The 13,195-nt window shown below is 39.7% G+C and overlaps 1 protein-coding gene across 4 annotated transcripts in view; it reads left to right on the forward strand.

Annotated features, from left to right (window-relative positions):
• MED13L (mediator complex subunit 13L) overlaps positions 1 to 13,195 on the forward strand; it is a 3,068,540-nt gene that overhangs the window by 2,007,944 nt on the left and 1,047,401 nt on the right. For all 4 annotated transcript variants that reach the window (XM_044068259.1, XM_044068260.1, XM_044068261.1 and 1 more), the window contains exon 12: positions 2,509 to 2,614. In XM_044068259.1, coding sequence (XP_043924194.1) covers positions 2,509 to 2,614 — 106 coding nt within the window. The remainder of the gene's footprint in view (positions 1 to 2,508; positions 2,615 to 13,195) is intronic.

The raw sequence follows: 13,195 nt of genomic DNA on the forward strand, positions 1-13,195 counted from the left end.
TTTGTTGGAGTTGCTTAGAACCTTGTAAAACAGATTGGTTTCATATTTTGTATGACTGTCCCAATTTAAGGCAGCACTGTGGAAACAGTGATGATTTTCTTAAAGGTTTGTTTTCAGATTCATTTCCATTAACCAAAACAATAATCTTCTTTAATATGTATGCAGGTTTTAGTATGGACAAAATTAAATGTCTTTCATGCACAATTCTAATTGTAGCTAGAAAATATATCACTAGAAAGTGGAATTCTGTCAACTGTCCAAGTATTGATTATTTCCTGACTTTGTTGAAAGAAGTGGTATCTAAAGAAACCAGAACAAAAGAACTAAGAATTCATCCAAAGAGCTTCATCAACAATCCTTAGATAAAGGTTTCATCTCTCATTGAGACTTTCCAAAGTGATTCAAACTCTTTAAAAAGTAATTTTATTTATTTATTTTTTACAAACAGATGTTTTATTTAATTAACGTATGTTTCATTCATTATCTCAGGCATATGTATACATTCTAAATAGTTGTTGTGTATTGTATCTTATTGTTTTTTATGCATTTAAATAACATTTGAGTAAAAAAAGAAATAATTAGCAAAGCATATAAAATATTGCATAACTGTAAGAATCACTCAGAGGAGGTCAAGAAAGATTGATAAGAGCAACTGGAAGGGCAATTTACAAAACAACAAAGGGAAGATATCTTTATAGTTTTGAAGGTTTAGGATTTTGCTTGGAAGTGTTTTCATAGGTATTTTTATACCCCAAGTAGACTTTTCAGAGCATTTTTCTTTAGGTAGATAAGTGCTGGTGTTGTGATGGGAAAGGGAGACAGAGCGATAAGCAGGTACATTTTTTTTTGGGGTGTAACTATATTTAGCAGATTTTAAAAATTCCCTACAGAGTGCTTTGTCAGCAGTGTTTAAGGAACAAATGGTTGTAATTAAGGAAATTATTCTTTTGAGCTAGGTCATAGGATCTGAATTGCCTAGACATAGTATGGCCTTGTTAATGCTATTGGCTGCCCAAAAATAAATTACTGTTAAATGGAAATCAAAATGTAAACCATCTGTAATTGATCTAGTAAAATACTGCAAAGGAGATACAAGAACTGGAGGTGGGGTCTTTAGAAAAAGGAAGGAGCAAGTTAGAGAGAAGTAAGTTGAATTTGTGGGAACAGTACATGCAAAATAATGTTCAGGAGGAGGAATGAGATTTAACTAAAGCCAGGAACTGAGCAATTTATGTAATGTAATGTGTAATGCATGTAAATGAAAAATGTTAATGTGTTTTTCTTTTCTATTAATGTATGTGCACTTGTGTTTTAAGTGATAATTTAATAAAGGTGATAAAATAACAAATCAGTCAGAGGAAGGTAGAAGAAATTGGGAAGAGAGACTGCAATGGAGCTTTAACAAAGGAACAGTGAGAGGTCATATGTATGGCTCTTAAGTGTGCAACAAAGTCCAGGAGATTTAGGACTTTTGTTTTTGGAAGTGTTTGTTCATTTATTTTTATTCCGCAAGCAGTCTTCAGAGAATTTTTCCTTGGGTAGATAGCATATGCTGAACATGTGGTGGGGAAGAGAAAGGTAAGTAGGAATATGCTTTATGGGGTTTTAAATGTCTGGCAGATTTTTAAAATTCTGTACAGGGTACTTTGTCAGAAATGTTGGTGGAGCAAATGGTTGTAATGAAGGAAATTATTATTTTTGAACAGGATCTGAATTGCCTAATCGTCTTAAGGCCTCAGTACATTTAATGCAATTGGCTGCCAAAAAAAAAAATTTCTAAAAAATTAACATTGCAATCTAAACCACTGTAACTGATGTATTGAGTATTGTAAAGGAGATAAAAGAACTGGAAGTGGGATCTTCAGAAAAGAGAAGCAAATTACATAGAAATAAATGGAATTTCTGGAAACAGTACATGTTCAGGGGAAAGTGTGGTACTTTAAGGAAGGCATGAATTTAGCAAATGTATGTAATGTTGGTGTAAATGATAATTATTAAAAGGAAAACATATGTATGTTGTATGAACATAATGAAAATGTCACTGTGGCTGCTAATGCATGCATATCTACATCACTGTGTAAGTTATGATTTCATAAAAATATTAAAAAAAGATTCTTGCTTAAGGTTATTGCTGTAACAAGCTTGTTGTATCAGTTTTACTTAAAAACCTGGATACAACAGTTACCTTGGAGTGCAGTCAGAGTGTTCCATGTACTACATGCATTTTTTGTTGTTGTATTTGTTCTTTTTTTTGCTTGCTGTACAGCATAGAAGTCATGAGAGTATGTCTTCCCGTTTTATATTACACTGTGGTATCATTACAAGAGTCCATGTATCTTTTACTTCAAGTACAGTATCAATTGAATACATTTTATGTAATGTTTTAATGTTCATCTGTGTTTGCCTTACAGTGTTAAGGTTAATTTCTTTTCCAACTTCACCTTCATTACATCACTGCATAGTCATTACTTAAAACATCCTCCCAACTAATTGTTTGCTTCTTTTCAGCCTGAAGATGGATTTGGTAGTAAGGAAATTCTTCCAGTTGGCCATACCACACCAGTGCCTGAAGGGAAAGATGCCATGTCAATCTTTAGTTCTGCCCCTAAAACAGGTATGTTTTACTCTGTGATTTTATCAGTCTTGCTAATGCCTGTCAGTGGGTTATCCCCTGAGTTGTGGGATCTTGCATTACTTTATATAATAGTACCCTGAAATGGTACAGAAGTGTAGTTTAGCATTTTTGACAGCTACAAGTTAACTTAATTCACTCTTTAAGCAGACTTGTGCTATAAGTTTAATGAGAAGATTGTCATGTTTTCAGGCATAACTTGAAAATAGTTGTAGCTCTCCAGTTTATCTCTTTGCACATGAGTTTATTTAAGTGAATCTGCATACAAATCTGAACTAATTAAAATTTGGATAGCTCAGTGTTCCTGTGAGTTGAGGGTGAATTCTGAGTCTGTTAAGATTAAGCCACATTTTTCATCAATTCCTCCTTCATTTATGAAGTCTTTCACATGCTGTCATGTACATAAGGAAAGTTGTGTAATGCAAGATTGATTGATTGAATTTGTATTTCTTAACTGAAGAAGAGCACTGATCCACATTCACCTTTCTTAGACTGATCCTGAGAGCACTTTCTGGTTATGTGACGTACTCAGAGTCAAACGGTTAGGCAGATGGAGACTGAAAGACTCAAACCTTGGACCATGGGAAGCAGCTTGCTCACAACATATAGCATTATTATTGCATAATCAGTGTCTTTGGTAGCTTTTAGCTTATTTAAAGCAGGTCAGTGTGGCATGATTGCAGTTGACCATCCCTAATTCAGTGGCCAGAAAGTTTCTCTAACCATAAGCTATAGTACCAAATATAAAATTGTTATTTAAGTACAGAAGTGCATTAGAACAGCATTTCTGCTTAGTTAAAGGCATTAGATGTATAGCAGCAGTCAAAAAGTTTACTCAAACTTGTGGGCATTTAAGGTCACCTGAAGTAAATAACTGCCCTGACACCTGTATATGACCTAGACTGGAAAATTCCATTGACTGCAAGGTGAAAAAAAATATATTTCTTTGTTTCCCGTATGGATTCTGTGTACCTGTAGCATACCTCCATTTAAATGGAAGAATTTTTCAGGAAGAGATTGATGAGCTAGCACCTTCAGATACTAACATAAGCTGTGTAGGACTGTGTGTTATGCGCACGCACACACACACACACACACACACACACACACACACACACACACACACTATAAAAACAAAAAGTATTTTTATTGGATACATTAAGACATTAGTTGCTTTGGGATGCAAGACTGAAAGCTAGTGAAAACTGGAAAACTGCTCCATCAGAATGTTTTCTTCCCTAGTTTTGTGTATACCCCTCACATTCTGGAGATTCTTTAACTTTGAAAAGACAAGGACAAAAGCCTGTTTAATCAGGACTGTAGCAACAGAATTCAGTGCCCTAGGAAGCACACCCAGTTGCCACCCACTATCTTTAAGTGATTGCAGTGGTTATTGTATAATGACATCTTGTAAATTGTCAAACTTCTTAAGAACAGTTTGACACTAGCATTTACTAGTTTGACAGTAAGTAAATGAATCCCTAGCTAACATACCCCCTACCACATATCCCTTTGCTGCCCCTTTACTAACATATACCTCACTATGTAGGCATCCAGGGAAGACTGTGATTAAACTGGGTTGGATTGCATGGTTAGACTTGTAAAGACAGTGGTGGTGGTTAGCCTAGTGGCGGTCATTAAGCAACTGCCATTGTGATATTTATTTATTATCAGTTTGATTACCGGGGAAGTCCACTGGGCCAAGAAGTGCCCATTTTCAGTGGCGGCCCGGGGAGAAAAGCTCCATGAGCAATACAATACAATAAAGGTTGCAAAATACAATTAAAGGTTACAAAGTGAAATACAAGAGTAGGATTAATATATTCAGGAATTGCAAAGTGTTATATACATTATGAGACAGTTTAACAACAGAAATATATGTATTTTTTTTTCTTCAGATGATTACAATATTTACATGCTTGGAGTCAATTAAAGTCTGCTAGTTCTGGTTCTTTGGAACAATAAGAATAAGTATGAGAGTATAGTGGAGTGGGGGTAGGGAGAGCTTAGTGGGGAATCCCTAGAATTTATGCGGGGTGAAAGCAGGAGCATTTCCATTTAGAAGATAGGTGTAGGAAAAGTTGGGTCTTGAAGGATTCAATGTTGGGTATGGTCCTAAGAGAAGGAGGCAGAGAGTTCCATTTTTTACCTAGAGAGAAGGAGAGTAGAAGCTGGCCAGCGGGACATTTGGGTTTGTGAATGGAGATTAGGTTTTGGTGTTCAGATCTTAGTGATCTGTTTGGGATGTATGGAGGAAGGATGTTCTTTAAGGCTGGGCATATATCAGGGGAGAATATTAGTTTGTGAGCGGTGGTTAGTTGCAGATAGTCTAGGTGGTTAGGGAGTTCTAACCAGTTCAGAGATTGTAGGCTGAGGCAGTGGTTAGTTGATGTTTTGGATTTGGTGGCAAATTTAGAGATCTTATTGTAGCAAGCTTAGAGGTGTTGGTAGCAGACAGATTGGTTAGAAGATGGGCTCCATATAGAAGAGAAGGTAGGAGGTAGGTGATTTCCAGGGTATGCCTAGAGGAGTTGGAAAGAAAATGATTGTTCCTATATAGCATACCTAGCTTTTGGTGGGTTTTCTTTATGTTTTGTTGTATGTGAACATCAAATTTGAGGTTTTCATCTATGGTAATGCCAAGGAGTTTTGCAGAGGGGACCACTTCAATGGCAGTGTTAATTTGGCTTAGGACATTGAAAGTGTTTTTGTCCAAGGAGGTTACCTTGGAGGGGAGGAAAATTAGTATTTTAGATTTATTGGAGTTGAGTGAAAGGTAGTTTTGGTGCATCCAGTTCTCTGTAGTGGAAAAGGCTAATTGAGTTTTGGTCAGAAGTTCAGGAAAGTTGGGGGCGGAACAGACCAAGGTAGAGTCATCTGCATATTGGATGACCGTGGTGTCAGGGATGACGGTGTGAAGGTTATTTATAAAGATGTTGAAAAGCATGGATCCAAGGATGGACCCCTGAGGAACGCCAGTAGGTGTAGGCAAGAAGGAAGAGGGAGGAGTTCTTCCATTTGACAGCTTGAGATCTGTCAGATAGGTAACTGGAGAACCAGGATAGAGTATTAGGGGAGCAATTGAGGTTAGTCAGATGATGAAGAAGGTGCGTATGGGAGATGGTGTCAAAGGCTTTCGAAAGATGTAGCAGTACTGTGGATACAATGAGTCCAGAGTCTCGTGCTTGATTGACAGTTTCTAGGAAGGCTAGTAAGGTAGTTATGATACTGTGGCCAGGACAGAAGCCATGCTGGATGGGTGTTAGGAGGTGATTCTGAATTAGATAAGGCAAACGTTGGTGGTGGACACATTTTTCTAGAATTTTAGATATTGGAGAGAGTAGGGCGATGGGGCGGAAGTTGGAAATAGTGGTGTTTTTGCTTCCTTTGTGAAGAGGTAGAATGTAGGCTGAACGCCAGAGTTTCGGTACGTATGACTCATTTAAGGATCTATTAATCAGAATACTAATTGGGAGAGCAATACCTTCAACTGCATGTTTGAGGAAGGAGGAGGGAATGTTGTCAGAGGCATTAGAGCATGGCTTTAGCTTGGATAGAAGCTTTTTTATAAAACTGGTGGAAACAGGTTTGAGATGGAAATTAAGGGGATTGCTGTTTGGGTTGTTGGGCGTTGTGAAGAGGGAGTGAGGTGGGTTCTTATTTGGGAATGTTTTAGTTAGTTTAGCTATGGATTCAGTAAAGAAGGTGTTGGAATAGGAGCTCAGTTCACTGTCAGATAGATTAGGGTCAGGGCAGGGATTGTTCTGTGATCCAGGATGGAGAAGGGAGTTGACTGATTTCCAGAATTGTTTTGGGTTCTTATTGTTGTTGGACTGAAGTTTATTATAGTAGTTTTTTTTTGTCCTTGGTAATAAGTTTTTTTACTTGGTTGCAGAGTTGGGTATATTGGAGCAAGGCAGAGGGCAGTTTATTTTTCTGATAGAGTTTCCAGGATTTGTCTCTGTGACGCATAATTTGTTTAGTTTCTTTGGTCAGCCATGGGGCAGAATTAGCTTTGATTTGTTTATTTCTTTTTGTAGAAAGTTTGTAAATCAGATTTTTTGTAGAAAGTTTGTAAATCAGATTTTTGTCAAACTTTTTACAAATGATCATAGGTGTTCTTTTTTTAGATTTTAAAGGTTTTTTAACTAATTTAAAAAAAAGGAAGTTTTGACAGTTTATAACTGTCTGTTAAGTGACTGTGACCTCTTAAACATTTATTTTTGTAAATAAATACTTTGCATCCCCTACAAATTGGCACATGAGGCAGGTGTCCCATTCACTCGACCCTTGCCTTGCTTACAGCACTGTGTTTAAGGGTCAGACACATTTAAAAGAAAAAAAAAACTATCCAAGTATAATAATTTGTCCAAAAAGTAATAAACGTACCATATCTCCCCCTCCTTTTTAAGCCTGCCATTCTCCTAGTGTTTTTTAAACAAGAAATATCTTTATTAAATTATCATATATAACATAGCAGTCTTATATTTATATAAATGAAAATAAACCATGCCAACACAATCTCTTTTGCAAACATTGTACATTACGAACCATGCCGACATAGCTGTAGCTGCAAACATTATACATCACTTATAATATATCCAGCCATTGTCAGTCGACCGTTACATAGTGCATTCATTTCCTGCCATCATTTAAACCTCATTTCTCCTCTGCATGTATTGATCCCACACTTCTCTAATTTTTTTCCTTTGAAATTTGCTCCTACCCTTTTCAAAAGGTCCCAGTTCTAGTTGTTTTATTTCTGTTACTGTCTTCGATACTTCTAGTAAAGTTGGTTTAAACTTTGATTTCCATTTTCTAGTAATTGCTTTTTTGGCAGCCATCATAATCAGACTTGGCAAGACCTTACTATCTCTAGGCAGTTCTGCTTATGTAGCATAGCCCAAAAAAATCACTTAATTAGTTACACCAATTTGCTCACCCAGCATCTCCTACAGAGCAGTCTGCAGGGACTCTTTAAAGTCTGCCAAATCATTACACTCCCAGAAAATATGTTCACAGTTACCTCTTTCTTCCACATCACACCTCCAACATTTGCTGTCTACCTGAGGAAAAATTCTTTGGAATCTACTTGGGGTATAAAAATACCTATATAAACACTTGCAAGCAAAAATCGTAAATCTTTTAGACTTTGTTGAATATTTGGGAGACATACAAATATCCCACCATTTTTTTTTGTGAATTGCTTATCAATTCTCTCTTCCCAAATCCTTTCTAACCTCCTTTTATTGATTCTTATGGTTGTAATGCAATATTTTATATGCTCTTCTAATTATTCCTTTCTTAACAGCAGCTTCTGTTCTAGATTCTACTAAAAAATCTACCAGTGCTGATCTTTCATTTAGGACCCCCCTATTTCTTTTTCTTTGCTTGTACTCTGATATCAGCCCTTGACAGGGAAGGCAATCTCTAACCTGCAGTCCAGATTAAGTTCTTGGCGTCTTCCCATTCTGTTACCTTTCCTTCTCTAGTTATTTGCTCCCGATACCTTGGTTCCTTTGCCAGTTTTTGCCAATAAATTTCAGTCTCTTCTTGCCTATTGTCTGTATCCCTAATTGCAGTCATCCCTATTGGTAGAGTCTCCTTCTCTATTCCCATTTTGGCTTAGTTCTTAGAATACTTTCTTCGACTTTATGAATATAATTTTTTTAATTTCTCCAAGTCTTTTGGGTTTCTAATGCCATGACGGGAATGGACCCCATTCCTAAGTCAAACTACGATTAAAGTTCATGAAATTAGTATTGTTTCAATCTTCGATGTCAGCCAGTAGTGCTCTTCACAGCACCTGCAGTGTGCCCAGTAATGACTCCTTCTGCAGTTCGTATGGAGTTAAATGTATTGGTAACATATCTAAATACAATAAATACAATTGTAAATTATTTTTTATCAGACCAGTTTTTCCTACTACTATTGGAACTGTCTGGGTATCTTTCTTCCCCATTGCTCTTGTTTCTGCTTGCAGATCCTGATATTTTATGACTTTATGTCTCTCTCTACGCAAGACACTGTAGTCACTGGGATTCACTTCACAAGCTCGAAATACTGAAATCTCGAATTTCAGTATCTCGCGCCCAAGAAGTGGAATCCACAAAACAACAAAAACTAAAAACCGCGAAATTCAAAACCTTGAATACCGGAAGTTTTGAATTTCGCGGTTTTACCACACACACACACACACACACAATCACTATCACTCTACTACATGAAAGCTGAGGGGCAAAGCCCCCCTACACCCCCCATGTGGGGGGCTGTACCCCCCACAACCCTCCTACTTAAATATTTTCACTCAGAGGTCGCACTACATACAAACACACACAAAACACCACCACACAAGCTACTTTCTCTACGCACACAAACATCACAGCAACAAAACACACTGACACACACCATAGCCCTAAACCCCTTAACACACACACACACACACACACACACACACACACACACACACACACTTACCTGAATACATAACCATAGCAGAACTTTAGAAGCGCGAAATTCAAAACCTCCGGTATTCGAGGTTTTGAATTTCGCACATCTAAACTTTCGCTATTATGTGGATTCGGCTTCTTGGTCTTGAAATACTGAAATTCGAGATTTCAGTATTTCGAGCTTCTGAATGGAACCCAGTCACTGGGTGTGGCAATTTCAGTGATCAATGCTACTCTTGTCTTCTTTTTTCTTAGACCACTATATCTGGTTTTCTAGCATCTTTCTTTTGAACTGTTGGTAATGGATGATCCCATGTGATGTAGATTTCTTCATTTTCTATGATGCTTTGTGGCTCATGTTGCCAGTGTTTTTCAGCCACTTCAGTGCCATAATATTTGCACAATCCCCAGTGCAACAGTCTCACCACATTATTATGCCTTTCAGTATATCATCCTTCTGCCATCAGTGTGTTGCAGCCAGTAACGAGGTGTGCAACTGTTTCCAATTCAGTTTTACAGAACCTACAATGTGAAGTTGTTCTCTCGCCGTTCATTCTTACAGATGGGTTCAGAGCCGATCTACTACAAAGCTCAAGGTTTGCTGACAGCTCAAGGCCAAGTCCCTATCCCATGATGCACCTAGAGTTACCTCAGATCTAGTTTGTCGCTGCAATAGATCGGAGGTTCCTTGCACAGCTCGGGCCAGTATAACTCTTTTTTTCAAACTATTTAGGAAAATTGTTTTTTAAAAGAAAATTTTTCTAAAGATATTTTAATTAGTTTTGACGATCTTTCATATTGATAGCCTTTATAGCTTATTGTTAGAGATATTTCTTCCCTTTTTTGGCCTCATTTTTTTCTGTAGGCCTTTAAGATTCCCTTTCCCTTTGGTGTGCTTTAAAATCATTATATGGGTAGTTAAATAAGTAGTTATTGAGTATGTGTGTGCGTTTTTGTGAATAGTTTAATATTCAGCCCATTTGTTATTTAGGGCTTACTTCTTTATCTTAGCTTTAGCTTAAACTTTGCTAATTGCTTGGGTGTGTTTCTTTATAGTACATACTGTATTTTTGAGTATGGCTGACCAGGATAAGGATAAGCATCCTCAGTCAGGATTTAAAAAGTGTCCAAAATGTGGACAGAAAATGTCTGTCACGGATAGTCATGTTAATTGTGTGTATTGCCTTGGAGCCCTGCACTTAAAGGAAAGCTGCTCCATTTGCCATTCTTTTTCATCCAGAGTCCTTCAGGAGAGAAAAAGAAAACTTATTGATAGAGGACTTCTTAAACCATCGTTTCAGGAAGCTTTGAGTGACCAGGGTTCATCTAGTAAGACTTCCAAGGCTTCTGGTTCTTCAGAAGTAAAAAAAAAAAAAAAAAAAAAAAAAATCTAAAAAAGAGTCGACGTCGGCTCCACAGCCCTCGGAGCAGAGCATCTTGTCTTTTCGGAGCCGGTCCCCAGTCCCCCTATTCTACAGTCAGTACCTCCATCCATCCATTCATCTCAGTCCTCAGTTAGCCTGTCCAATTTGGATATGGATCGTGTGGTGCAGAAGTTGCTACAGGCACCAGCGTTCGCTAAATTTTTGTCGGCTCTGACCCAGGTAGTTTCTGACTCTAAATCTGTATTGCCATCGACTTCTTTTCCTCCTCCGAGTTATAACGGTCCTTCTGACCCAGACCTGATGATCGTTCCAGTGCCATCAGTTCCATTTACTTGGACTTCCTCGGTGCCGATCAAGGAGTCTAGGAGCAGACACTCTCCGGTCTGGTCCGGGGAGGATAGTCGACTGACTTGTCGGTTCCGACTTTGACTCTCAGGGCTTCGGCTCGGATGAGCTCGGCTCCTACCTCTGGTTCGGAGCCCACTGTCCCGGTGCCTGGGGGTTAGATGGTTTCTTCGGATCTTGCGGTCCCTTCTCATCGGTGCAGAGGTGCCTTTGAAGCCATAAGGAGAGTTATGTCTCCCAAGACATCTGCGTCTTCAGGTCCGACTACCTCCTCCCCAGAAGCATCTGTGTCCGCTTCTGCTTCACAAATCCTTTCTAAGCTTAGAGACCCAGAGCCTCAGGAAACCCCATTGGGTGTCCGCTGCTCTTCCAAGACCTCACCAGAAGTTCCCACTGATGTGGTTCCCAGGAAGAGAATCTGTAAGACGAAGCACTTAGACTCCCCACAGGAGTCTCTCACATCTGATACCGACTTGGATGAGTCAGAAGGGTCCCCCTCTGAGGATATCTCATTTGCTGAGATACTAGAAATCCTTAGGCAGAGGGGTGACTGGTAGTCCACCAACCCTACTGAAGACGAGTCTGTTCTCCTGAAGTCTTTCAGGTCTCAACCTTCCATCTCTTGGGTGTCTCCACCCTTCGATGAGCTCATGGAGCTGGTCTCACGAAGGGAGTGGGAGTCTCCGGACACCATGGAGCTTGTCCCTAGGAGGCCTAATAAATTTATTTCTGCCCCCCAGGAAAAGTCTTTTCTTGCCAAGGGAGTGCCAGTTGATGCCATGGTGGTGGCGGCAGCCACCAAAATGGAGATTTCGGAAACTTCTTTGTCCATCCTCCTAACAGAGATTCTAGGATCATGGATAGATACGGGAAGCAAATGTACATTTCAGCGGCTTTTGCACTGCGTTCACTGAACTATCTCACACATTTTATGACACTGCAAAGAGATCTCCTAAAAGAGCTTGGAGATACTCTTCAGGGTACAGTAGCTGCAGGAGCTTCAGATAAAGTAGCCTCCCAGCTTGCTACCCTCAGTTCCATAGTGAACTCGTCCATGTGCCTCATGTCATATGCAGCTGATGGAACGAATAGGGCAGCAGGTACAGGAATTGCCCTTGGGAGACACTCCTGGATGCGCTTGTGTTCCTTTGCGGAGCCCTTTAAGTCATCCTTTGTCAACACCCTTTTTGATGTCTCGTCCCTTTTCTGGCCCAAAGTTAAGGAAACTTTAACCAGGTGTGAACAGTAAGGAAAGACTCTGTCTGCAGTCGGAGTCCGTTTTTTCCACTCCTACCAGACCCTGCCCAAAGGGTTAAAGGGGAGGAAAGATGTGGTTCCGAAAAGCCCAAGGAGCCTTTCAGGACACGTGGTAAACCCCCTTCCAGGGGCAGAGGAGGGGGAAATAATGGAAGACGCTGCCCTCGCAGCAGAGGAGGTCCGCAAAATCAGGGCAACAGAGATGAGTTCTTTGGGAAGCCCTACCAGCACTCCTGAAAGGAGGCCCACCTGTCCTACTCTGGAGGCAGGCGGGGGTCGCTTATCTTTGTATCCAGACACCTGGCTCAAAATAACAAATGACAACTGGATGCAAAGTGTCATTTCTAGAGGATATTTCATTCCTTTTGCCACACCCCCTCCATTGACAACAAAAATCCCGGACGTTCCACCAAGTTACAGGGAACAGGCAACAGTAGAGCTCCAAACGTTGCTAAGAAAAAGAGTCATCCAACCAGTCCCAGCAGACCACATAGGATCCAGAACTTACTCAAGATTCTTTTTAGTTCCAAAAAAGACAGGGGACTGGAGACATATTTTGGACCTCAACAGACTAAACAGATCTATAAAGAAAGAGAAGTTCTGGATGGTCACGCTTTAGTCGATACTTCCCTTTTTAGGGAAAGACTATTGGATGTGTTCGATAGATCTCCAGGATGTGTACTACCACATAAAAATGGCCAGACCATCCAGGGCTCATCAGCGCTTCCGGCTGGGAGCCAATCATTACCAGTTTCAAGCCCTGCCCTTTGGTCTCACTACAGCCCACAAAGTGTTCACCAATTGTATGGTAGTGGTCATGGCTCACCTGAGACATTTAGGATTTCAGGTGTTTCCGTACCTAGATGATTGGCTTCTCACCGCAACCTCCAGGCATCAGCTAATACAAGCCAGGGACACCACTCTTACTCCCTGCAGTCAGCTTGGCATTACAATAAACTCAGAAAAAGTCTGCCTTGTCGCCATCACAACATACTGTTTTTATCGGAGCAGAATTGAACACCACCACTACTTTGAAACTTCCAGCAGAAAGACTCTTATTACTCTGTCAGCAGGTCCACAATATCATATCCAAAGACAAGGCTCCGGCATCAGATGTACTAAAATTG

Source organism: Protopterus annectens, chromosome 4.part0 (genome assembly GCF_019279795.1).
Source record: "Protopterus annectens isolate FY-2018-M chromosome 4.part0, PAN1.0, whole genome shotgun sequence".
In the NCBI taxonomy this organism is placed as follows: Eukaryota; Metazoa; Chordata; order Ceratodontiformes; family Protopteridae; genus Protopterus; species Protopterus annectens.